At 38.2% G+C, this 26927-nt stretch overlaps 1 protein-coding gene across 16 annotated transcripts in view; it reads left to right on the top strand.

Annotated features, from left to right (window-relative positions):
- MARK3 (microtubule affinity regulating kinase 3) overlaps nucleotides 1-26927 on the top strand; it is a 64413-nt gene that overhangs the window by 20000 nt on the left and 17486 nt on the right. For 10 of the 16 annotated variants that reach the window (XM_069783375.1, XM_069783374.1, XM_069783378.1 and 7 more), the window contains 11 exons: nucleotides 7122-7170; nucleotides 7932-7997; nucleotides 10514-10584; nucleotides 16096-16152; nucleotides 17123-17359; nucleotides 17454-17573; nucleotides 18283-18382; nucleotides 18639-18751; nucleotides 19529-19682; nucleotides 21228-21445; nucleotides 26400-26503. In XM_069783375.1, the coding sequence (XP_069639476.1) occupies nucleotides 7122-7170; nucleotides 7932-7997; nucleotides 10514-10584; nucleotides 16096-16152; nucleotides 17123-17359; nucleotides 17454-17573; nucleotides 18283-18382; nucleotides 18639-18751; nucleotides 19529-19682; nucleotides 21228-21445; nucleotides 26400-26503 (1289 nt within the window). Of the gene's footprint in view, nucleotides 1-7121; nucleotides 7171-7931; nucleotides 7998-10513; nucleotides 10585-16095; nucleotides 16153-17122; nucleotides 17360-17453; nucleotides 17574-18282; nucleotides 18383-18638; nucleotides 18752-19528; nucleotides 19683-21227; nucleotides 21446-25653; nucleotides 25732-26399; nucleotides 26504-26927 lie in introns of all 16 variants that reach the window. The other 6 variants (XM_069783369.1, XM_069783368.1, XM_069783370.1 and 3 more) reach the window with 1 other exon arrangement.

Raw genomic sequence — 26927 nt, 5'->3', positions numbered from 1 at the left:
TACAAAGCTTATGTTCTCTTAAACTGGCCTTGAAAATACTGCCTCTTGACTGAAGGCCAAGCAGTATCTATGCTTTCCATGTAGTTTGCAGCAGGAAAGGTGATGCAGTTTTGTGGAACAAACTGGGGCATGGCTATTCTGGTTTCTTCCCTCTAGCCTCAAATGTTTAATGTGCTGTTACAGTTGTATCGCCTTATCTATTTTAGTAAGTAGTGATAAATCCTACTCTTTCATCAAGCAAGCCAGTCTGCTTCGGAGTGCCTGCAGGAAGTACATTTAAATGTCACTTTTACCTAGGATCTTCTAACTCTGTCCTCTTAAGTACTGCAGTCAAAGGCTTTTTATTTACTTTTGAGTACTTTGATAAAAAAGCCCCTTGCAATATTTCTGTTTGAACTAGAGAATACCCAGAACTTACCTGCAAAGAAAACGAAATAGCATAACCAGAGTAAACTGGAGAATATACACAATAGATTTTATGCAAATATTGAAAAGATCGTGTTACAAGATGTTTTTATCAAAATTAATAGTGCAAAAGTAAATTGGAAAAAACGCACAAGTTCTTACATTGCACGGTTTGGTTGAGAGGCAAAGAATAACCTATAGAAGAAAGGCTCCTTCATCTGAGCAGGTAGCAACTTCCTGCTGACTCTGTAGACTGGGTAAAAGTAGATAATGTGGTTCCAGCTTTGAGAATTTTTTTCAGCTTAATCCCTGAGGTTATTGGTAATTTCTGTGCAAGCAGGGAGGAAATGAAATGCAAATTAGGTAATAAGATGGATTAGATAAAGTTGATTTTGTGTGGCAGATCTGTGCAACTTGGAATACCTGAAAAAATGGTTAAATGCTTGAAGCACTTGGAAGAGAAACAAAAGCTGTGTGATATGAAAGGGAGGGGTCAGGGCATGGGAAGAATGGTCAGAGAAAAGTAGAGAGGCCGTGTTTTCAGACAAAAATGTAAAATCTTAATCCTTTGAATGGTGTTATCTTGAGATTGGGCCGTAATGCTAGCTTGAGCTCATATTAAGGTACAAAGCAAACCTTTTATAAGTCACGGGTGTTCAGTTGGCAAGGCCACTGGGTGGACACAAGGTGGAAGTACACTTGTTGGCCCTTTGGTTCCTGGGTTTCAGCCTGCTCAGTGTCCACTGGTGTCTCAGTCTCTGTTGTAATTTCATTTTTGTTTACAGTTTATAAATTAGATTATAAAGTGTGATTTGTAAATTGGTCTTTTCTACCACTGGGTTTCTTAAATGGGAGTCTGGAACAATAGTACAAAATAGCAGGGTAGAAAGCAGATCAATTTTGGGGAGTGAGATTGCTAATGTGCTCTCCTCTCTAAGCTCGTTTGTTATATGAGCACAGAAAAACTTTAGCAAGATGTGTCAGTGTTCTCAATTCAAAAAATGAAAGTAATTTTCTTAAAATTAAATGCCTCCTTGTCATAGTAAGCAGAGTAACGCACAACACATTAATTACCAATTTTGCTTGATCGAGGCTTTTTTGCAAACCCTTGCCCCTTTTCTCCCAGCGCTGTCAGCAGTACTGTAGCCTCAGTGCATTTGAAGCCACTGCGCACGCAACCTGTAGATGCAGGGGAAGCTAAGATCAAGTGCTTCTGATCTTGTACTTCTGGAGAGAGTGATAAAATATTTGAGGTATGGTGGGGAGGGAAGGGCTGTGCCAAGGAGAGGGTGTAGTATATAGTGTCTCAGCTGCGGTGTAGCTGCATACCCTAGTCATCCTTAGGTGGGGAAACAAATGGTGATTAAGACTGCCGGTTCCTATTTCTTTTTATTATGTCTTCCACACCAATAATACCGATACTGCTGCCAGAAAGAAGTTACCCTTGTTAAGGACTTGCTTTGTTTTCTGGAGCAGTAATTCTTGGTATGCCCTTGCAGTAAGCTACGAGCGGCTGCAGTCTTGACAGCTCAATATTCAGCAGTGCAGCTCTTCAGGAGAGTTGAGTTTCTTGTCTGCTGCTGAGGAAGTCTGTGGTAGCCACATGCAGCTACTCTTAACTGTTGTTTTAGGACCTAATTACTACTCTGCTGCTTTTGCTTAGTGAAGAGGAAACTGTAACCGGTACTTCCCTGGTTTGAAAGAAAAGGGAATTCTTAGAGCTTTTTTTTTCCCCATGCTGGTGGTATTAGTCATAGTCAGTGTTCTCCACAAATGTACTTCTGTACCCAGTTCCAGTGAATATTGGTCTCACTGGAAACAAGTGCTGGTGCTACAGTAGTTCACTTCCTCCTAGCCCCCACCTCCAAATTGTCTGGTTTTTTTCCTTTTGAATTAGCAATGCCATTATATACAAGTTTTTTTACCAAACCCATGTAATAGCACTAAATCACTTCTCATTTTCCTTTTTTAGAACTTGGCTCCTCAGCCAAATATTTTTGTTCATTATGTGCAGATGTTTTGCCACTTGTTTGGGCCATTTTTTGTTAAAGCTTTTTAGGGTTCTTAAATATCAATTTTAACAGGGACCATGTTCTTTCCAACCGTGGATCAGTAAATATTTTAAAAATGGCGAGAAAAGGATGAGAATTTAAAATGCCCAGGCCTTTCAGTTTATAAGAAGTATTTTTTCTGTTTTCAAGTTGTGGTTTGTTTGAGGCAAACTTGTATTGTGTAAAGGTTTCCTGCTTGAGGCTCCTAATTATATGTAGGGCATATTTCATTGAGCAGTTATGAGGAGGAGCCTAATACAGAGGTCAAGCCTAAGCTAGCTTGGGACACCTCATGAAAAGCCTCCCCCTTTGAGGGGAAGGAGGACAGGATATGTTGGTGCTCTGCATCTGACAAATGTACTGACTTGCTTTTTAGCAAACTTTTTCTTGTATTTTTTAAATAATATGTTACTGAAACTCTTGCAATAGCTAATGTAGGAACAATTCTGATCTCTCACTGTGTTCAAAGAGAGTTGGCTTAAAAGACTGGTCGTCTTTTCCCCCCACTCCCTGTTGTTTCGGATGTGTCAGCATAACAAAGTTGAAGTAAAATTGATTCAAGTTCATTACTCAGTATGTGTCTCTGCTTCCATTGCTGATTTGTTGGGGTTTTTTTACTGTTTGTTGGCTAGCAGCATTAATTAAATGTAATTCTTTCCCTGTATCTAACATGGGTTACAGTCAAAGGACCAGACCACAACAAAGCTGAAAGCCATTTGTTTGGCAGACTAAGGATGTTTGTCTTTGTCTTTGCCTAGAAGCATTTGTAGAGCTCCTGTTGACGGAAAATGAGCTGTTCGACAACTTGGGAGTAGTTTTTAATCTCAGCATTAGAAATTAAACTGATGAGCACTGTTTTCAGTTGATTGTCTGCCTTTATGGTCTCATTATAACAAGTAAGTTCTTAAAACTAAGAAAATCTTCTGTACTGAGACCCTTCACATTACGTCTTCTGGTGTTACACCTCCTGTGTTCCTGTGGCAGAGAACCTCAGATGTGTGGGCTTTTATCATACCTGGCTGTTTGCAATGAATTTTACTGCGTGATGAGAATTACTACTTCATTTGCTAGAAGTTGATGCACATAATATTTGGGGGGAATGAAATCTGGGAAACCTTTTTTCAGCATACTGTGTGAAAGTTATATGATGTTTTACATTGTATTCCTCTATCAAAAACAGACTATAATACAATGTCAAGCATTTCCAGATATCCCTGTGGAAGTTGCTATCTGTGTCAAAATACCACACATAACATTTAAACTGACTAGGGGAGCACAATCTCAAGTGCATTTATCTAACTAAAATTATAATAAAGAATTCGGTGGTGGTTGTATCCTATTCTCAAGTATTTTTATTTTTTATTTCCTCTGAGACAAAAATAGTCTTTTTTTAAAAAGCTTGTTTCTAGTCACCCGCTTCAACAAATGGCTCATATGTAGAAGCTACTTTTTGACATGCTTCATTCGGGTTAGTAATGCAGAGTAGTTGTCCTGTGGACCAATGTTATATTTAGAGCAGCCCAAAATGTATTATGAGCCTGACTTTATTACATTAGACCATCAAAGTGTACAGTGTACAATGGAGGAAGTAGCTAGCTCCAGCCAAGTCAGCGTACTTCATTAAAAAAAAAAAAGAGGAGTGAATATATTCATTTACCTAATGGTATTGTGAATTCTAGCCTCATTTTTACTGTCTTATTCTATATTGCCCTTGGTTGACTGTTGTTGTTTGGTGGCACCAATTATTATTGCCTGTATTCCCATACTTAATCCTATGAAAGGATTTTTTTAAATTATTTTTTTTTAGGTGGGTGAGGTGATGATAAATAGGCTAATGGCTGAAAAACAGCCAAGGTCTTAATCTGTGCAGCAGTGGAGTTGCCCTTGATAAGAGTCTGACCCAGCAGGCTTTATCTGAGTATTGGGGGTGGAAGATACCAACAATCAGTTGAGAGTGAATTAAGCAAACTGTCTTCAAAGCTTTAAAAGCTGACCAGAGGCATTCAGTTATATCAGCTGTGATTAAAAGTATTAATGGAGTATTCAGAATATTTTATACACCAGTTCAGCTGAACTGAATGAAAAATAAGAAAAAATAGCCATAGATGCTATTGCTTTTAAATTCCTGACGATCAGAGAAAGATGGTGAAGTAGTCTACCTTGTCTAAGTATATATGAAAAAGCTCCAGAAATAACACAGCTTTTAAAAAAGACAATTTACTTACCTCTCTGGGGGGGAAAAGAAAAGATGCATGCATAGTTTTTGACACTGTATTTTGCGTGGCCAAAAATTTACTTGATCAATCAATCCTGATTGCATTTAAGCAGCTTGTCATCTAGTGAAGTGTCAGGCATAGACCTGGATAATGATAATAAGATAATTAAAAGCATTTGGAAAACTGTTTGGGTTTACTTCTTGTGTTCAGATAGTGTGCTATTCACAGCTGTGGCTGTAGCATGGGGGAGAACATCTGTTGGGTAGTGTGATGAGGATGACTCCCCAAATCTTAGCCTTTAGAGAAACGTCAGAAAGCAGAGAATGGTTAGAACAACTCATCTCCAAATTGTGATTTCCACTACCCTTAACTAATTTATTTATTTATTAATCCTACCCCCACATTTTTCTTTTATTAAAAGACACAAAGGCACATGGATTTTGTTTTGCTGACTCTTTGGTGGTTTTCTGTTTGTTTCCTATGTTTCACTTTTTTTTTTTTTGCACTTTTATTAAGTACACCTACAGATTTTTGAGTTGTTAGTAATACATGTAGACATATTAAATGTCTTCACTTTATCTGAAATCTGACCTGAGGCAAATGTTGCAGCAGCACTTTTTGCTGCTTTACTGTTAATAACAATGCTGTTATCTCTTATTTACAAAACTCTTTCTTTTCTCCCATGTCTGCATTCCTGTGGAGCTGTGGACTTTCATTCTGCTTTAGTCGCTTAACATTAAGTTTAATGTGATTTGTTACATTACTGGTGTGCCTGTAGAAGTTGGTGTTGGGTTATAGTAAAACCTCTTAATTACTCCTGCTTTTTGAAGCATCCTGCTAGAAAATAAGCAAGGCTTAAGAACATCAACCCTCTGGAGTCTTGGGCTGGCATGGGAGGAGCTGCAGAGGAAGAACACCTATGCGCTTGACAGCCTTATAGCGTACTGCCTAAAAAGAGAATTCTTTGGGTTTTCCAAATACAATAGTATTTACACTTCAGGTTTATTGTAATAGTTTTTTATCTTGGGTCTTTTCTGGGAGAAGAAGTAGGACTATTTTTACTTTATCTGCTATTAACCAACTTCATTAAAAGCAGCGGTTTATATTGCATTAACAACACCTGTGGCATTTTTAGTATTACACTTACAGATTTATGTGCATCTTATAATTGTCTTTTGCAGAAGAGTTTTCAGAGGTGAAGATAATTAACAGCTGATCAGTAATAGACTTTTCTTTCATTTGTGGTTCATTAAATGTCATTCCCATATTACCGTCCAGTTGCAGGAGGACGGAGTTTACTCTGTGTGACAGGCAAAGTTGAACTCTTTGGAAATAAGTATTCAAGCAAAACACTCTTCACATGGGTCTTGGTGTTGGGGTGGGGGGAACAAGATCCTTACAATCAGTATGTGATCTCTGGATGCAGCACCATTGATGTAATGTCATGCTGCAGCTTGAAATGGGTGGTTGTACTCCCTCACCCCCTATCTTGCCAAAATAGATGCGCTGGGCTGGGCAAGGGAGCTGCAACAGAAAACTTAGAGATGGAATGTTTTTATTTGGGGGAGTTGTGTGTTTTGTGAGATTTTTCTGTTGAATTCATTCCTGGACCTTGTGTGTCAGTCTGAGTTAACACCAATGCTCGCATAAAGGGAAGCGGTATGATCCTGTTGCATGGGAAGGTGAAGAGGGTGGGAGCAAGCTGATCCCTTTGAGACTGTGCCCCTGAAGTAATGGTGTTTCTTCTGTCTGCTGGGGTTAGGAAAACACTGTTTGTGTTCTGCCCTATTAATTTTGGCAAGTACGTTCAGCGTGTTGTACTGGCTGAGCAGGCTTGGAGGCTGGATGTCTGGCAGTGAGTCAGTGGAGCTGCAGTGACAAACCCAGGACTACATGCTGCTGTGCCTCAGTTGCCTTTCAGGAACACTTGTGCAATACAAGCAGCTGATTTTTCACCTGTGAGTGCCTGTGGTAGCACGGTAATACTATGGTTTTAACAAAGTACTGAAGAGTGATGCCAGTAACATACTGCAGTGGTCTTCAAAAGGTGCTCTCGTGGGGGTTCACGAAACTTTGGAAGCAGTATTTTCTGTGAAGGGGGTGAAAAATGGTGTGAGATGTACTAGCCGGCAATGAGCTGTGTGATCTCGTAGTGGTCTTCTGGCCCCAAAAGTCTGTGAACCACAGAGCTAAGATCACTTCTCTCCTGAGCTATCTGTAGTGCTTTGTGGGTCTTTTCAGGTTTTTGAGGGTTGATTTGTTTGGGGAGGTGTGTTAAAAGAAGCAGGCCCGTAACTTCCTTCCAGTAAGTGCTTATTTCCGGAACTTCATTGAAATGCTAATAGTAATGTTTGTTGTTTGTGTTTAAGTATATCAAAATGGTCAGGCTGTAGGAAGAATGGGTGTTACCTATTTCATTAACTTATTTCATGTTTTATGTTTGTTTCAGCTCTTTAGAGAAGTAAGAATAATGAAGATCTTAAATCATCCAAATATAGGTACATTGTTTCTTTCACATAATTTTCAATTCTGGAGAAATTTTAGCTTTTTCACTGTTAGAATTGCTGTGGTATGATTTTAAAAGATGATTCCGCACTAGGGTGTCAATTTACTGTAAAGTAGCAGTAATAAATACTTTTCAGAGCTGTGTGGTTTTGGTGGGGTTTTTTTGTTTGTTTGTTTGTTTTTTTAAAGAAAAGCCAAACCCCAACATTTTGGTCCCTTTGCACAAAACACTTATTTGCATAGCTAACTGATAGTTTTGCTCCTTTGGAGTGTAATACTGATTTTGACTGAATTCAGGCTCTCATTAAAAACAACTATATACCAAAAATAAGCGGTCAAGAAATTAATCAGGATTGTACATTTAGATGATTTAGTCTTGTTATGGGACTGTCAGCAAACTGACTGATAACTAATTTGTCACCATGTATGCCAGTTCAGTGCATAAAAATGACTATCGCTGATGCTCAAATCTGTGGAGGTTCTGCTTGATTTAGTTGCTTTTCTCATGTAACAGAAGCAAAGTATTGTTTCTTGAGAAAATGTTGTTCTGTATGGCTTGACCAAACGTGCTACAGTATTTTCCATTTAGGAACGTTAGACAGAAAAAGCTTCTTTAGAGTGATAGTCTGATATTGTCAAGCAGCAAGCAAATAGTTTTGTGTTGGGTTTTTTGTTTTCTCTGACAGAATTCTCTGTGGGGTTAACAATACTTCTGCAACTAGTTAACTGATTAATAAATGGCTTTCTTTTCTAGTGAAGCTATTTGAAGTCATTGAAACTGAAAAAACCCTCTATTTAATAATGGAATATGCAAGTGGGGGTAAGTATCTCTCTGCTGTGATGACATAAGTAAACAAATTGCCAAGTGGGAGAAAGCATTTGTTTTCTTTAAAGTTTTGCTTTCTTTTTCAGCAAATATTAATGTCATGGTAATGTGAAATATTAAGCAAAATCCTAAATATTCTCTGGGACTTCTTCGGGCAACGTAATTATAACTTGTAAAACCAGCTTCTGAACTTACTGCAACTTAAATCACATTTGCTTTGTTTTCACAACTCAAATTTAATGGGAATCTTTATTTGGCCATCAATTCTTCCTGTCAGTAACAAATGCCAACCTTCTCAATTTATTGTATTCAGCTCCCTATCTCTGGTGCCCGATTTTGTATAAGGTATTTGGTAAAAACATGTTCAGATGAAACATTTCTGTTTCTTTAACTGTTGCTTTCAAAAGCATGAGTACTGCAACTTTTGTGTTTTAGATGTTGACATTTGACATATCTTAATCACAGACCTTCTACTGTCAAGAATTGTTGGGCTTAGCCTTATGCCATTTTAGGGGGAACTTAAACATTTATTCCTGATTGTAGGGTGGGAAGGGGGAAAAGCGTGCATCACTCAGCGTCAGATATTTTCACCAGAGTTAGAATAAAGGTATTCAGGCTTAAGTTACTCCTTGCTGACTAAAACCTAATAGCACTCAGTTTGTTAATGTGACCCTTTAGCATCCACAGCTGGGGATCTCAAATAGTTGAGGCTTTGCTTTAGTTTCAGGAGGGAGATACAGACACTTCTTTTGAGAGAAAATCAGCATTGAATTCTCACACTGACATTAGGTTATGTGAAGTTTAATGAACTACTATAAATCAAGTAATGATTCTCTACCTGCCTGTGTTTTCTTCTAGCAGCTCCCTAAATGCTCAGCCAAGATATACGTAAACAGAAACAAAGTTGGTAAAATACCATTAAAATAATGGCTAGTACAGGTGTTTGTGTAGGCATACTGTTTGATGGTACTAGACTTAAAAGTGAAGTCCTATTGCCATCTAGTGATTAGCTTCTAGGAGGTGGAAGGGCCAGCGGTTCTCTAAAGCAGCGAGGATCTTTCTTAGGGTAATGGAGAGATACATACTGTACTGGTCTAAAAGGCTCTGAGCAGTACCGTTTGTACATGCCATGTTGTGCAAGACAGGAATGGCTCTTAATCTCAGTGGCAGGCATCAATTTCCCGTATTTCCTCTTTATCAAGATACTGGTCACGCATGATGTATACGAACTCTGTGGCTGCAGGATGAAACTATTACTACAACTGCAATACTTTGCGTAAATTGGGGATAATTCTTTCTCTGGTGTAATTTTCTCTGAATTATGAAGAAGTGTTCAGGTTTGTTCCTTCAAGGTTTTTGAAGAAGCAGCTGTGAAATACAGCCAAGAGGGTTACCTGAGTTGACTATTAAATAATACGCTACAGAGGGAAATAAGGCTATTTTGTAGAAAATCCTGACATTCCCTCAGAATGTTAAGTTGTTGCTTTGCCCACTGTATGACTCTCGGGTTTTTTATTCCAGTTTGGTGGAGTTGCTTCTGTTCAAAAATAAATGTGAAGTTACTTAGCTCTTCCGTTGTGAGGTGGCTATCTACAAAACAATGATTTCTTGCTCAGTAGAGAATATTTAGACGTTTGATCCACTTCTAAAGTTTTTATTAATTTTGCATATTGGCGAAGAATTTTTAAAACTGTGTAGTAGTCTGTGTTTGTAGGAGTTCTTATGTACATGACTGGTTTTTAGTAAAGAAAATCTCCCGTGCACTTGCAAACATGGGCCAGTTGGCAGCACCTAAAGCTCAAACATTGTAGTCTGTATTGACGTGCTATAAAATGACTGGATTGGTTAAAGGGAAGAAAAACCCCCAAACACAACAGATCTTTATTACTGCTTTAGTAGTCCACAGCCATACAACACTGGGCTTGTTCAGGAGTAATCCTTCTCAGTGTATCTTACAGATCTGATGGTTGTGTGATGGATTATGTCAATGTGTCCTGCTATGCTCATTATTGTGACCTTCCTTGTGGGTACCTCTTCCAAGCCTAGGTTAAAGCTAAGATTTCTGATTTTGGTTAGAACAATTTTATACACGTGCACAAAGAAAAATTCTAGTGCTGGTATGACAATATTTACAAATACCATCAGATGTTCTCATATATGAAGCTTTTTTTTGTGGGGCAAAAGAAACCCCTGTGAGAAAGTCTGTGAAGGGGTACGGGTCATCTTTATTTACAAAACAGAACTATGCTGCTCAATTTCTATCATAAACAATTGGAAGGAAATGTTGTTTGGTCTTTTTCCTATATCCAGTCATTCATTAAGTCTTACTATTTTCTTGTATAAGAGATGATGTAGTAAATTGCAGAGCAGTTGTGCCTTGTTCTCTTGAGCTAACCTGTAATCATAAACTTGAAATACAGTCATTCTAGTGAAGCTGCTGTGGGCTACTGCTAGAGTGGAATCTCTAGATTCTGAAATTGGTGTTAATGAATCTTGTTATTGAATTGTAGGGGAAGTGTTTGACTATCTGGTTGCACATGGAAGAATGAAGGAAAAGGAGGCTAGAGCTAAATTTAGACAGGTATGTATAACATTCCTATACATGAGCTTTCACCCCTTCCCTGGTTTTAATGCTGAAATGAGTAGAATGGCTGTCCTTTGTCTTTGACTTGTTGCAGTGTTCAGCATGTTGTGGACTTGTAGCCCCAAGTGAGAAAAAGCTTGGGTTACCATCGTACTTCAAAGGGGTTAGTAGTCCATTCAGTAATGCTAGTTTCCTTAAGGCTGTGTGCCAGGGTGTCCAGGAGTGCCAGAACACAGTGACTGCTTGATCCAGAAGTGTATTCCATTCCAAAATGCATTTCCTCTAGGTTGATTTCGTATAGCCTTAGTTCAGCTGGTCTGTAGCAGGAAGTTGCTCAAATGTAACAGGCTACAAACAGGCCAGTTTCAAAATGCAGGCAGTGCGTGTAACAGGGATCTGTTCACCTCTATCTGCTTACATGAAAGTACGCAGTTTAATAGTTGTTCTAAAAAGTCACAGAAAAGTAATTTCTAGGCTTGTTAGTTAGCTTTCTGTATGATGGATAAACTAGCCTTGCAAAGTTGTTGGATTTTCATTGATCTGTAAAAAGCCTTTCCATTCTACAGTAAAGCAGTATTGAACATAACAAAATATTTTTGCATAACTAATTTAAATCCATATCTCTGCTCTTGTAGCACCTAGAGTTTCATTTGTGGATCTGACTGGTCTGATATACTTTTTCTGCTCTTATGCAGAAATGCGTAATTGCCCATGTTATTTCCATGCCTTTGGTCACTTGGATAACCTAGGTGATGTTGTGAAAAGTAATAAATATCAAAATTATGCTCCTGCTTAATGACACTTTAAAATAATGAATAGGGAAAAGAGTGTTTTATTGAATGATATGTAGGGGTTTTAAACTGGTAATTTGTGGCAACGACATGACAGTCACTTTCACTCTTGGAAGGGGAGGCTCCAATAGCTTCACTACTTAAGCGTAGCCATACAAAAGTAGAAAAAAATTGATATAATATACAGGAATTCCAGGAAATAAATTAATGACTTTCACAAAATGTCTTGTAAAGAAAACTTTCACACTTCTCTAGTGTGGGTAGTGTGACTGAAAGGAACAATTTGGGAACTAGGAAACTGTGCCACAACTGTTTTGCTCCCTCTGTCTCATATAGTAAGAATTGTGTGAAAGCAATATAAGGAATAAGCTCAAAAGTAGCAATGAAAGTAAGAAAAAATAGAAATGTATTTAAGCCAACATAAGGAAGCAACAAAAGCATTTCTGTGAAATCCCTGTTCTTTTGTTTTCTCTCATCTCTAAATCTTGTATTTACCCTCTTTAATCTTTTGGAAAAAAAAAAAAAAACAAACCAACAAAACCACCAAAACCCAAACAAAACAACCCAAAAAAAGCAGCTGCAAACTTCATATCCCCAGAAGTGATTTGTGCTTACTGGAGTTACGCAGCTTGATAGTAAGGAAGATTTTTCTTCCTCTTAAACAAAATCTTACATGTCTATTTAAAGCTGCTTCCTTCCCTTTCATATTCCAGCAGGTAGAGAACTTTCCTTTGTGATTGAGAGTTTCTGGTATGTGTTTCTGTGCTGTGTTGGAGTAGATATGATGGGTTGTGGAGCAGTCGTTCCCACTTAAGCCGTCTTCTAAATCCCAGACTGTTGCCTTGCTCTTTGTCATGTCACTTGAAGAGCTTCAGAGTAATTTGAGAGGATTTGCTGTTGTCTCTCAGATGTGAATGTTGAAAACTTCTACTGGTATGGTTTTCTGCTCTTTGTCCTCAGTTTCTTTTATCAGGAGCTGTGTGGAAAAAGATCTTTCAGTAATTCCATTGAAATTGCACGTTTGTTCAGCAATTACCTATTTTTTTCTAGTAATTTGACTCCCCTTTAAGTGAAAACTTGTGGAAACAGGTCAAACATGTTTTACAGGTATGCTTTGTGCTTAATTTTATGGGATAATTTGAGTAGTACAGGATATACATAACTTCATTTTTCGAAAACAAATGTAAAGGGAAAGAATTTAAAAGGTAGTTACCTGCTGAGCTGAGTATTTGACCCATCAAGAGCTGATTTTATGTACTTCAGGTTCTCAGCTTTTTTTAAAATTTTTTTTGTACTTCAGTAGACTAAATGCTGCTTATAAGGATACATACATGGCCTCACTTGAATCCACTGAAATACACAGAAGTGTTTTCAGTGTTGTCTTGTAAGGCTTGTCTCCTGACACAGGCAGCTGTGGTCTGTCCTCCTTCAACAGCTGACTTCCCAGCTACTGAGGTCAACCAGTTTTAGAGGACCTTGATCTTAAAGATGGGAGGTTCTTGAGAGCTTCAAAAGCATGAGCGCCTGGAAAAAAAGAAGAGAACCCTAGTAATAACCCGAGGAGAGAAACTATATGATAAACTCATTGCGCTTTGCTAGAGAGAAGAGGATGCACACAGGACAGAGGTCAGGCAACTTTGATCAGAGCTTGGCATTTATTAGACACTAAGGCTCTGGCTGTGGGACAGTGTCAAAGGAAACTAGATCTTACTGGGTTTACAGGTCATAAAACTATTCATTTCACCTTACTGTAGTCCCAGAATAGCTTCATACAGCTTTTAGCCATTGTTGGAGGGAGAATGCTCTCTGTAGAACTTTTATCTGATTCAGTGCAGCTGTTCTTATGTTAGATAGAGACTTATGACATAATGGGGGGGGGGGGGGGGTATTTGCTAACTGGTTTAACAGACGGTGCCTGTCTTTAAACTGAAGAAACAGTTGTGCCGTGGTATTGAGCTTAGTTCTTACAATAGGTTGTATTATATCTTGTTTTTGGATCATGTTTCTTCTTTCAGTAGATGTGATTTCTGGATCAAACACTCATGTTTTATCTGAGGAGGCTCTTCCTCTCTAGCAGGCAAAGAGCAGAATTTGGCAATTCTCCCCTCTGCTTGTTTAAAAAAAAATAATTTTTTTGGTCCATTTTGTTATGCATACTTAAGGTTTTTAGCAGGAAAACATAACATAAAAGACAGTGATCATGTTATTCTAGTCACGCTTGACAAGGAACACAGGAGAGGGTACAAACACTAAAAATAAAGTCATGCTCTGCAGTTCACCATTTCAAACTCCTTTTGTGCAGCCATGTGTAAGAAATTCAAATCCAGAACGTTTTGCATTCTTAACATCACCTCATTTTTCTTGCCCTGTTACAGGTTTCCAAGCAGTTCTGGTTTGATCTTACTATCCTTTTTCCATAGAATAATGTGCCTATCTGGATAAGAATGCAAAAATGGGAAGCCAAGACTCAGGGCAGAGGGTCTCCTGAAATTGATGTGTCTTAGTTCCCTCTCTCCCTTTACTGCAGCCAATTAGATCTGGCCTGCTTCAGTTTTCTCACTGTTGCCCTGCAGAAGTATTTTAGAATTTTTAATGCTGGTAGATGTTAGGACAGATCTTAGAAAATTAAAAAAATCCGCGAAATACATCTTACTTGTTTCCAGTTAAGAAACAAAATACTTGTGGCGATGTGGAAGGGACCTTGAGAGATCATTTATCTATCCTTCTGTCATTTAATCCTTATGAAGAATGGTTTCTCTGCCTAGAGATAACTTGTTCTAACTTGTTCTTTAAAACCTGTGATTATACAGATTTTTGAAATCCCTCCCAAGAAACTTATTTCAATGCTCCAATTGTTATCTCTAGCAAAAAGGTCTGCTGTTTCTTCCCCTCTTCTCCCCACCTGCCAAGCGTCAGCAAATTTCTCAAACTGAAATAGGTTGGGGGCGAGGGGGCTGTCAATGGAAACAGTGATGGAAGTTGGAAGACAAGGGAGTGAATGCAGTGCAGCCATGCTTTGTGCTATTTTTCATTGTTATGACTGCTGTTCTTCAATTATTAATGTCATACACATTGCATTATTTCTCTTCCATTTAGATTGGACTCACTTCTGCAGTCTCTGTGCTATCCTGTTGCAATGCAGAGTAGTTCAAAAGCATCTGCAAAGGAAGCTACTGATTGATCATCTGCTAGACCTTCCGCTCTTACGTAGTCAGAGTAAAAGCAGTTTAGGAACAAGTGGTGCAGTTTTGTGTCTGCAGTCCCGAATAAAGCTTGAGGTGTTTGTCATGCTGTCAGCCTTGGAAACCCCTGCAGAGTGAGCTTGTGACTGGTGATAAAGTAATGGTAGCAGAGACGAAAGGAAGGAAAACCAAAAGGTGGTACAAGTGGTGGCGTGGGAGCACTTTGGCGGTTTCAGTAACTGTAAAAAGCTGAACTTGGGGTCTGAAAGAGGGAGTCAGTACGTAAAGGAGCAAGCAAAACCAGAATGAAAGTGTAGGGAATGGAAATATTTCAACTTCTCATAGACTGTTTGGCTTCTAAGGTCGCATTTTGCACACGTGTGATTCAATAATACAGGAGTACAAAGATCAAAACGCTGGTGCTTAGGTTTCGAATGCAAAATTGACTGGTAGGTCAGTTCTTTGACCTGCCAAGAACCTTACTTTCACCTACTGTAAATACTGGGAGAGAGAACCATTGCTCCTTACCAGTACAGGAGGATCCTTATGCTAAGCTGGACAGTCTGATCACAAGTTATTTTTTGTAACAGTAATGATACCTCGTCTTCCTGTGTTGAAAATCTTAATCTTGAACAAAGAATGGAAATACATTTATTTCAGCATAGTTATTACAGTGAATTATTTTTATGTGCAGTTCCACTTCTTTTAAGCAGTCATAACATCTGCCTCAATTCTGACCACGTATCCATGACAATAAAATGTGTTTGACTGCATTTGTGATCATGTAACAAGACTTTATCCAGCTTTTCCATACATGTAGCGTTCTGCAGCAATGCTTACGATTCTAAAGCAATGTATTAGGACATTGTACTGTGTAAATAGCTTATATAGTTCGCTATATAAAGCAGGAAAAACTAAATTATATTTGGAAACTAAGATGGAAGAAATTATTCCATTACACTTGAGAGACAGAGAGAGGTTTTTTCCATTCAGCTTGCTACTCTTGTACAGCATACAACACACAATAAACCATATGCACTTAGCAGACCTCTGTCAGATGCACAGTTGCTTCTCACTGCGGAAGTTTTGACAAACAAGCTGTTTCCTGGTAGTTTCTCTAGTATCTAAGCTTGTTTCTTACCCTTTTCTCTCCATGCTGCAGCATGAAAACTCACCTTTGGAGAGGGACTGAACATTTCAGGCTAGAGGGAAAGCTTTTATTGCTGTATACAGTATTGGAATGGAAATACTTCAGTAACCTTTCTGAAAGTCATTGCTTCTGCTGGTCTATAATTAGGCACACAGGAAAAACAAACTCCTCTTTCAAGTATAGTAGAAACCAAATAGATCAAATAACAGACACCTAAGTTATTTAGCAGCTTTTCCTCAAATACACTGGTCAGTATAGTAGTTGGTTACATTGCTCTTGAGTGGATAAGTACATGTCAACTTCAGTAATAAGTGTTGAACTTTTTGATTAAAACTCCTGTTTCTTTGAGATGTCACTTACATAATTGGGCTTGTTTTCTATCCAGATAGTATCTGCAGTGCAGTATTGCCACCAAAAGCATATTGTTCATAGAGATCTCAAGGTGAGTAGGAAAAAGTGCATGAAGTGTGTCAGTGTGTGTCAGCTTCTGTACTTGTGGGTGTGATCTTTATTGTGCTGATAAAATTTAGTGTGTATTAAGCTTTCTGGTTAGTTTATTTTTTTGTGTGTGTTATAGCAAGTTTTGAGGAATGTTTACAGTATAGAACCATTTCAAATAAAAGGAAGAGGATTTGTAAGGCTTTTAAATACAGAAATTTAATGGCTGCTGAAAGATAGCCTCTCACCCTGTAGTCAGATTCAAATCTGATGCAGGTCAGTGTTAGCTGAGAATTTTTTTATTTATTTTTTTTAAGGGTAGTTTGATAGAGGTATGACAAGTTTTGGTCTCGAACAGAATGAATTACCAGTTGTGATCATGCAACTGAAGTATGGTGCTTTGTAGCTTGGCATGAAATGGTATATCCCTTCTTTAAATTGTGCCTGTTGTATTAATAGTGTCACCACATAACTTGTTCAACATATCATAGTTTTGTAACTTAAAAAACAACAACAACAAAAAAAAAAAAAACAAAAACCCAACAACAAACAAAACACTACCACCAAAAAAAACCAACAAACCTCTTGAAAAGAGTTTAAAGGTTATGTATATTACCAAACTTTTGCAAGAATACCACATAAAGTATGGATAGTGAGACTATATCTTGTTTTCATCTTAATAGATCAAAATGTAAATTACAGTAGCTCAGGATGCATTTCTGTGGAGAAAACAGATGGTAGTAACACGGTTTTCAGGTATCATAACAGCTTGCATAGTCTGAAGCCATTGTACAGAGATCTTTAAAATAGGAGATATGCGAATGATAGAGTAAAGCATACCTAAAGACATTGCAAGGAAGTGAATGTTAACAGATATTTCAGCTTTTTGTCTTTTAAGAATGAGTAAAAATGGACAATAGCATTCTAAATCAAGTGTTTTAAGTTCATCTTACAAACCATTCTTTCTATTCCAGGCTGAAAATCTATTGCTAGATGCAGATATGAACATTAAAATAGCTGACTTTGGTTTTAGCAATGAGTTTACAGTTGGAAATAAACTGGACACCTTTTGTGGCAGCCCACCATATGCTGCTCCAGAGCTTTTTCAAGGGAAAAAATATGATGGACCTGAAGTAGATGTTTGGAGTTTAGGTGTTATTCTTTATACCCTTGTGAGTGGATCTCTTCCCTTCGATGGACAGAACTTAAAGGTGCGTTTTTGTAGAACATGTTGGGCATGTTTATCTAATGTTTTAAGTGATTTGCTGCTTACAACTTACTGTCTGTTCTTCTTCTGTTACCAAGGAACTTAGAGAAAGAGTGCTAAGGGGAAAATACAGGATTCCTTTCTACATGTCCACAGACTGTGAAAACCTCCTCAAACGTTTCCTGGTGCTAAACCCCACAAAAAGAGGCACTCTAGAGGTAATGGCACAAATAAGGTGCATCAGAAAGCTAGACGCTATATTTTTCGAACTGTATTTTTGAGTTGCGACTGATTATTGTCGTATAGTTTATTTGAAGTGGGGTGGGGGATTGTTGAGTAAAGCATGTGACTTTTTTTTAAGGTTTTGTTTACTGGTGTTACAAGAAAGCTGACTCCACAGTTACTTTCAAAATGAATGTGAGACTACACTGCATATGTCATATAACTTTTCCTGATGGTTACCTTGTGGATTCCTGCATTAATGGATGATCCATCAGGACGTTTTCCACATTTTCAGATGTGTAGTGGAAGTGTTGACTGCTAGGTTATGATGGGGTTGCCTTTTGCCTGCATTTTGTTCCATCATGGAGGAGAAAGGCTAAAACAATACTGGCTTCCGTGGACTTCCATAGTCAAGCCTGGACTTACTAGACTTGTCAGAGTTGTCACGCTGCTGCTGGTCTGTGTTACAGACTTTTGGCTTTCAGCTATGTGCTAGAATACAGCCAATTGGGAAGCAGCCTGGCTTGATGTGCATAGTTGGTCTCCTCACTGGAGCAAAACAAAACTGAGTAGGTGTTGGTGCCTGTTCTGGAAAAGAAAAATTAGAAGAGGCCTTGGTGTTTGGTAGATAGGGGAGTTGTTTTTTCAACAGCTCATTTTCTTTTCTGGTAAGTGTATTGTACTAACAAAACCCTTTCTTTTTAGCAAATTATGAAGGACAGATGGATCAATGCAGGGCATGAGGAGGACGAACTTAAACCTTTTGTTGAACCAGAATTAGACATCTCGGACCAGAAAAGAATAGGTAACTGAGTATTTTTTCAGCATACTGTTTGCATGATGTGGGCATGGTTTTTTCCTCCACCACTCTGTATTTGTTTGCCATTTGGAAAAAATAACTAATTTTTTTAATAATGATACTTCATCAGGCTTATGTTCTCACACTTAATCGTTTAGTTTAATTCTTTAAAGTGTTCCGTTCTTTCTCTTGAACTTAAACACTCAGCCAGGCTAAACATCAGAGTATTTCTGTTACTTATAGAATGTGTGTTTGTTTTTAGATATTATGGTAGGAATGGGATATTCTCAAGAAGAAATTCAAGAATCCCTTAGTAAAATGAAGTATGATGAAATCACAGCTACATACTTACTGCTAGGAAGGAAATCATCAGAGGTAAGTATGATTCTTAAAAATGCAAAGAAACAGAGGAATCCAAAAGTGTCCATAGCAAAGTTAGAAGCAAAAATTAAGTCAGTAACTATAGGCATTGCATTCCTGCACAAAAGTCCATTATGCTTAAAAGCACATTATGCTAATCATCAGTGTCAGCTGTCCAAATGATGCTATGTTTGTTCTCACCTTGATCTGAGTCAGTAAACTCTTGCCTTTAGGCTCCCCAAAACTATCCTGCTTACTCAGCAGTTACTCCTCTGAAGGACTTTGTATGCCAGTTACTGTCCTGTCTAGTCTAGGAGCTCAAGTGTGAATATGCCAGCTGTAGATATTTTAAAAGAACCAAGGAGCAGGACCGATCAACCTAAAAACATTCCCACGTTGTAGATTACTTTTCCGTATGATGCTGAGGGGGCTTAGCATCCGTAAGCTGCTCTTGGTTCCTCTGCTGTAGGAGTTGGTGTGGTGGCTTCCACAAAATGTATTCTCTCTTCCTGTTAAAATCTTAAGAGAACTCTGAGGAGACACTATTGAAAGGAGATGGGTTTTCTTTATCTGATTGTCCTTTGAGGAGCTGCAAATTCTACTTGAGTTTTACCTAAGACAGTTGCACAAGAATCTAAGAGAAGGGACCTCTAAGCAACTTCCTTGCTGACTCAAAATTTCCTATGTACCAGAGCCACCTTCCTTCTGTCTCCCTGTTACTGCTCCCCTAATATGGTGGATGTTGAATTTTTGTCTGAACTCCTTGTTCTAATATTCTCATTTGTATTGTAGTTGGATGCAAGTGATTCAAGCTCCAGCAGCAATCTTTCACTTGCCAAAGTTAGGCCAAGTAGTGATCTTAATAATAGCACTGGACAATCTCCTCATCACAAAGTTCAGAGAAGCATATCTTCTAGCCAGAAACAGCGGCGGTACAGTGATCACGGTGAGCAATTCTCATTTTCAGTGTTGCAGAATATAGTGACTTCCAGTTCTGTTTGGTTTCTGAATTTGTCTCCATCCCCTAAAGGTAAGGAGGACGACAGCAGTGTAGCTCACAGCATGGTGGTTAAATAATTCACTGAAGAACCAATTTTTTTTTAAATGGTTTTGTTATAAAGCCTTCAAAAACAGCATTCTAGAGGAATGCTGAATACACCAACTTAATTCTCTTATTTTGCCTTGTCTTGTCCCTTGCATTCCTGACCGTGCTGGGGAAGTCTTGTTACACAAATTGAAGAGAGTGTTGCAACCCCCTTTTTCATGAAAAGCACAGCACTCCTCCCCCATGCTCTTGTATGTCTGTTCAGCTTTTGTTTTCTTTTGGCACTAGTAGGTCAGCTTGTGTCTAAAACGAAGAAATGTCAGTTTGCCAATATTTCTTGTTTCCTGTTTCCTGAGGGTAGTGTCACTTGATTGTCCTGCAGGAATTAAATTTCTAAAGAACAGTGACTCAGACTTAGAACTCTACTGCTTAATGAGTGTGCAAGGTAGTAGCTTAGGGTTTTCTAAATATCTTAACCATCTTCCTGCTCAGACACTAACTCATAAAAGGAGTCTGTGTTTAGGTCTGCTTTTAAATACCTCAGGTGCATTCAGAGGTTGCTTTCCTTGGGGAGTCTCCTGGGATGACAGTTACTGTGTTTTCTGATGCTTTTTAATACATAAATTTATAAATATATATAGAATATATATTTTATATATATTCATCTGTATTTTTAGATGTTTGTGTGTATACATACACTTTTTGATTGTTATTAAAACGCTAACTACAAAATTGATGTATCCTCTTCTGAGAAGGTGTAGTTGAGACAGCAGAAAACACAATCCTGATGTACCTGCATGCTTTTCGCAGTGTGCAGGAACCTATTAAAGCAAGAGGGAGCTTGCCACTGTTGAATGGGCTGCCTCATTCTCAGGTGTGCTGGACCGGTTTTCTGTTCTTGGCACACCCGGGGAGGCTAGTGGCAAACCGCTGCTGCTTCTGGGCTGTTCCAGGAGTGCAGTCCACTGGCTGTTAGTGCTGCTGGTGGTCCAGGGTTCTGTCACCAGGTACCTGTCTCAGGAGCCTGGTTTTATCAGAAGCTGGCTTGAATAGCATGTGCCAGCTTTGTGCTAATGAAGGATCATCTGGTTTGCATGAGTCAGTTACTTGTTAAGTGTCGTTAAGGTGACTCTAAAGGGGTTTTTGTAGCAAGCCAAACCAATGCCAATACTCAAACACCAGAAGCTTCCGTGAAATTCATAATTTTTTCATGGAAATCAAGTAGTATCTTCACCTGGAAAGGTTTTTGTTTTTCACAATATTTTGCTGTCTTCTGAAGTATGTGTACTTTGATAATTTAAATAATTACCTTTTTGCAACTCTGATTCCCAGTGTTAATTATTTTGATTCTCATGTGTGAATACGTTTCCATTGTAGTGAAAAATAGCTACTGAACTTCTGAGAAGAAAAATCCTTTTCCTGTTTCTTTTGTGTTTCTTTTTTAAGCTGGACCATCCATCCCCTCAGTAGTGGCATATCCCAAAAGAAGCCAGACTAGTACTACAGACAGTGACCTCAAAGAGGAAGGAATTCAGTCAAGAAAATCCAGCAGTAGTGCTGTTGCAGGAAGAGGAATTGCACCAGCTAGTCCAATGCTTGGAAATGCCAGCAATCCCAATAAGGCTGATATTCCTGAACGTAAGAAAAGTTCGGCTGTTCCTAGTGTAAGTAGAAAAGCTTATTTATCAAAACCATGAAGTGTTTTTGAGGGGTGAAAAAGTGTTAAACCTGTGATATATCAGTGGTTCTGATTTTACTTTTCATTACTTTTCAAAGGTGTATTCCAGCCTGTATGTAAAAGCAGTGTGCCTGGCTTTTGTCCTTGTGGGCTTCCACCACCTGCCCCTAAACCTCAACAACAAAAAAAACCCAAACACACTAAGGTGCATAACTAGTGAATTCACAGGCTTGAGCAGTAGGCAGTGTGCGAAAATAAAGAAACTCTTCAGTTCAGTTTGGCTTTAACTTGTATACTCTGTGGTGCCTCCCTCTGAGGCAAAGTTGGAAATCTGTTTTCACATAAGTCTTGAGTCTTGTAACATTTAATTACTAAAACTTTGGGGTTTTGTATTGAAAAACTTCCTTCTTTTCAGAAGAAATAACTTCCCAGTCCTTTATTCTTCTTGGAATGATTTATTTTTTTTTCTAAACTTATCCCACAAAGCTGTCATATTTGGTCATGTGCTCAGCACCATTACTTAGAAAAATGAGAACAGAACTTCCTGAGCTCACAGCTCTTTGACAGTCTGAAGCAAAAGAAGTAATATAAGATTTGTTTCACTTTATTGGCTCTGTATTGTCAGTTGGCTCAGTGGCTGATAGTGACTTAGCTGGAAGATTTCAGCCAAAGAGATGGCCTTGGAAAGACATGTCTTCTACTGTAGCAGCTGTCATTCATAAATCTGAACAAGAGCTCATGATTTTGGGCGACCTTTTTCTGATTTTTGTGGTCCCCTGCCCTTTCCCTTTTTTTTTGATCAGTCCAGAAACCATTCAGATTTTGTTTCTCCTTACATGACAGTTCTTGGCTACTGAGCCTCAAAATGGTGGGATAATCAAATCAGTTTTGTCCTACATTGAACTTCACTCGGTGTTGTATAGTGCCTTATTCAAGAGCTTTGCATCACAGTTACAACATATGTTGTATTTAGTATCTTTAGTATTTTGATCTGCTATTCTACACCACTCCCAAATCCTGGGGATTTATTCTAGTAGTCTTATTTCAAATTTCATACTACTGTAGCTGAAGTAAAATCTGAGCTCTAAACCATAGGATCTTTCTCTCTCCTGATTCAGTGTGCAACTGATCCAACTGATGTTTTACAAGCAGTGGTACAAGGTGGTGAACATGGAATCAGACTTGTGATGCCACTCAATTAATTAGGGTTTAAAATTGTCTCTGTTTATAGGTTGCGATGTCAAACAGTGCAAACTCTCTTTTTTTTTCTTCTCCCCTGGCTAGAGATTATTCTTTTGCTTTCTGGCTGTTGGGGATAGAGGGAAGCACTGACTTTTTTCACAATTCCTGGAACTGATTAGGGAGTTTTATTTCTTACAGTATTAGCATGCATCTAGAAGGAAAAAAAGAATGTTGGAGTTTACCATGTTGTCCTGAAGTTGAAAAAAGTTTGAGGTGGAGAGGGTTTGTGTTCTCACTGAGCACTTAAGTCCTAAAATCGGTAATACGGTGAGAAAATCACTGAAGAGACACAAAAATATTGTTTAAAAACAATTATTACTTTGACAGATACAGTGAAAGTAGTAGAACTGGTCCTCGCTGGAGACCCTTAGCCAGTTGTGTGCTGCTCTTATTAAACAACAGAGCATACAAGCATGCACTTAAGGATAAGAGTTGTGCTTGTAGAGCTGATAACTAAGTCTGGGGTTGAAGTAAGGGGCTCCAAGCTGTACCTCTGAAGTTGACACAGTGTTTAAGCTCTTGCAAACTAAATAGTTCTGCAAGCTGAACAAGTCCACATCAAAAATATTCAAGTTCATTGGGCAAATACCAAATCAATAATGAAAACCTGCTACAGGGGTTGCATAGGTAGCAGCAACTAGTAACAACTTGTTTATTACTCACAGCTTTGGATATTTCCTCAATGCTTGTAATAAGGCTGCCCCAGAGCCCTTAGTATAGCTTCAAGAAAATTGGAAGAGGAGGATAGATGGTATGTTTGGAAAATCATTTAGGACCAAAAAACATACTAGTACTCTTAAGTAAATAGATTGGTTCATTATTGTAAGTCAGAAGCTGATTCTTTGAAAGTTTTTCATCAGTCCTTGCCTTGGTGTCTCAATGTGAAAATAGCCTGCCTAAGCAGCGGACACAAGGCTCCCTAGGAAAAGAGGAGGACTCTGTACCACAAATTTGTCCTTTGTGCTGTGATTGGACCTTGTGCGTATGCTCAGAAGTCTTAATGTGCTTTTGCATTGTCAACACCTTCTGCAAAGAAGGCAGATAGCGCCACAAGGATGAACTTACTTAGCTAACGCTGACCCTAGGGGTTGTCATTCCATCAGGGAGTAGTGTGGTGCTGTTGACACCAGTTTCAGGCTTCCTGTGCTGTGCATCTATGCAATTTAGTCATGCAGTAGATTGGCTGAACAAAAAAGTCATAGCTGAAGAACTTCCTTGATGAATTGTGAAAGCTTGTATGCTAAAAAGTGTAAAGGCCCCAATACCAAGACTGTATTCTTGCTAAAACTGACATTTGAAAGCTTGAAATGCTTAAATCTCCTCTCATGACCTCTGAAATCTGAGCCAAACAGAAAAAAATGTATACTGATCCTTCTGTCTTTGCATTCCAGAAAGAGCTGGGAAAGTGCATCTTCAGAATCCTCTGATTTCAGATATGAATAACAAAACTTCTCCACTCCAAACCTGAAAATGCATAGTCCTTAAAGTTTGATCCAGCACAGAGATTGCTGTCTTGTCTTTCTAGATGTGCAACATCACAGTACATTTTAATGTTATGTGGTGTTTTCTCAAGGGAGACAAATATTTAATGTTCTAAGGGAGCAGGTAGAAAGAAGGAAGCCACCCATTTTTGTCTGTATTTCCCACCAGAAGAACAGTCGGATATTCTAGGTGCTTCATTCTCTAGTATGTTCAGGAACACAGACCAAAATGATAAGCAAATATTAATAGGCAATACTTCAATGTACCGTTGGTGTGTGAGGGCTCCGCAAAGTGTCTTGCACAGCGTGACCTCTCAAGAACGTACAAACAAAACTTCACCTTAGGTGCACAGCCTTCATTGCTAGCAAGTTGAGTAAAGAGAGGGGAGTTTGCCCAATGACAAATGTCAGAGAAAAGTAGAAGAATCAATGTGACCTTTTTTTTTTTTTTAAATAAACAAAGAGATTCAAAGACAAAGGATGTGTAAGGAATAAGGTACAAGGAAAGGGCCAGGAGGACTTCTGCTGATGCTTGGCACATGCCTATGCCTAAGGAATATCCAGTGAAAAATTCTTGACAACCCTTGAGACAACTACATCCATCTTAGGTTTTAATTAATAGTTCTGCTAATCTAAAATACTGTTGATACTCTTTTTACTTTTTAAGACCAGGAGGTTGCGCAGTTCACTTGATTTCATTTTTGTTTGTACATTCACGTAAAGATGTATAACAGGTCAGCAGTCTTTTAAAGAGACAAGATGGCTTCATTAAATCTGCTGCTCAGGGATTGCATTGCTTGAGACTCCCTGTATAGCAAATATTTTGCCTTAAGGCACTGGAGGAGCTTTTGCTGGTTATTGAGAATATTCCACTTTAACAGTTTTATTTCAGGTTTGGAAACAAAAAAGGTTTGTCTACTCTCCTTTTGTGCTTGAACTAGTTTTTCCTTTCTTTTTTTTTTATCCTTCTTCCCATGATTCTCTACTGTGACCATTTATGTAAAACCTTTTCTTAATGCTATTTTAAAAATCCGCTGAATTTCCCTTGTCTGTCATAGCAGTAATTCTTCAAAGAACTCCAAAAGGTTAGTTGAGCATGAAGTCCCCTGCCTGATTCTTAGTGGCCATCCTTACTCAACATGTGCTTATCCAGGTGCTGACCAGTCATTCCCTTAAGCTAGCCTCCTTCAAGACTTTCCCCAGCAGTGATGTTTAAAGTTAATAGCCTATTTTGCTTCCTGCTTTGCCCCGTGATCCTTTTCTTTAAAGAAAAATTTTAAAGGTTTTTTCCACTTTTCCAACCATATGCAGTTTCCTGTGTTATGTTCTTGGGGTGGGGAGAAAAAATATAAGGCTTGCCGGCTTTTACTTCCTCTACAACCTGGGTGTGCATGTTTATCTGGACCACCATGCTTTTCCTACAGTAATTGCATCTAACTTTTTATAATTCTGTTATCTGTGAATTACCTAGCTTCTCAGTCGTTCCTGGAAAATTGACCGCCAACTTGGGCATATCTCCACCCTCTTTCTCTGTAAAGACAGAGGCAAAGTAATTCTATTTCTTTTCTCCCTCTAAAGTAAGGTCTGTAGTTTAAGTTCCCCTGGTTCTCTTGTCCTCAATGTATTATGCTTGTATTTAAATGTATATTTTTTAAAATGTCTTATTAAAATTCTCTGCAATTTGTCTCTTTAATTTGACTTATTCTTCCCTGTTTTTAAAACTTGTCTAGTGTTTTATAGTATTTTAATATTTAAAAGTCCATGTTTACCTTCCCACTGATTTTTACCACATTTGTTTCTTAAGTCTTTGCTTTTCCTATCTTGTTTAAGGGTATGGTTTTAACTTAAAGGAAAATTCTACAATCTGCAAGTGGTAAAGTATTTCAAAAATAGGTTATAAAGACATAAGGTATCCAGATGTAGATGAATGCTATACATGCTGAGAGTTTGTAATTCAGAACATTGGTAATTAAAAACTTTAAGAGATATTAATTTTGAGCCATCAACATGAAATACAAGAACAACTTGTTAGAATTATTTTTTGTGATTGCGTTATTCCTTAAAAATACTGGAAGGTGTTTGTATATTAACTTAATTATTGTAAGTCTTCTAACTGTGTAGAACTAGCATGAAGTAAAACTGCCTTCAATTATATGTAGACTTAACCCCAGAAAAGCCTTTTGTGGGGAATAACAACCCTGTGTTTTTTAATTGTAGAATAATACTGCCCCTGGAGCAATGACGCGGCGCAACACATATGTTTGTAGTGAAAGAACCACTGCTGATAGGCATTCAGTGATACAAAATGGCAAGGAGAACAGGTATATGAAATGTCTTCATATGGTGTATGTCCCTGTCTTCACATTTCCAAAAAATTGTAATGCCTAATTTAAAAATCAGTAATACTCTAGTGTAATTCTTAATGAAAGGTGAGTACAGATCTTTGGTTATGGAGCACCTGTGTAAGTATGTTGGGTTTTTGGTTTTTTTTTCCTATACTTACTTCATACAATCTTTATACTTAGAATGTAAAAGGAAGTTCCTAATTTCTGGTTAAATACATGTCATATTTGTACAGCCTTCATCTTAACTCAGCTGTTAACTCCTGTGGCCAAACAACATACACTTGCAGAAGAGGTTTGTTTAGTGTCAGACGACAAAGTCCATCTCTCTTGGGCCATTCTCTTTTTACATTTCACTCTAAACTGTACTTTGTTGGGATTATTTGGAATACTGTTTTTCTAC

Source organism: Haliaeetus albicilla, chromosome 5 (genome assembly GCF_947461875.1).
Source record: "Haliaeetus albicilla chromosome 5, bHalAlb1.1, whole genome shotgun sequence".
NCBI classification, from domain to species: Eukaryota; Metazoa; Chordata; class Aves; order Accipitriformes; family Accipitridae; genus Haliaeetus; species Haliaeetus albicilla.
This window is presented reverse-complemented; position numbering and strand designations above follow the sequence as displayed.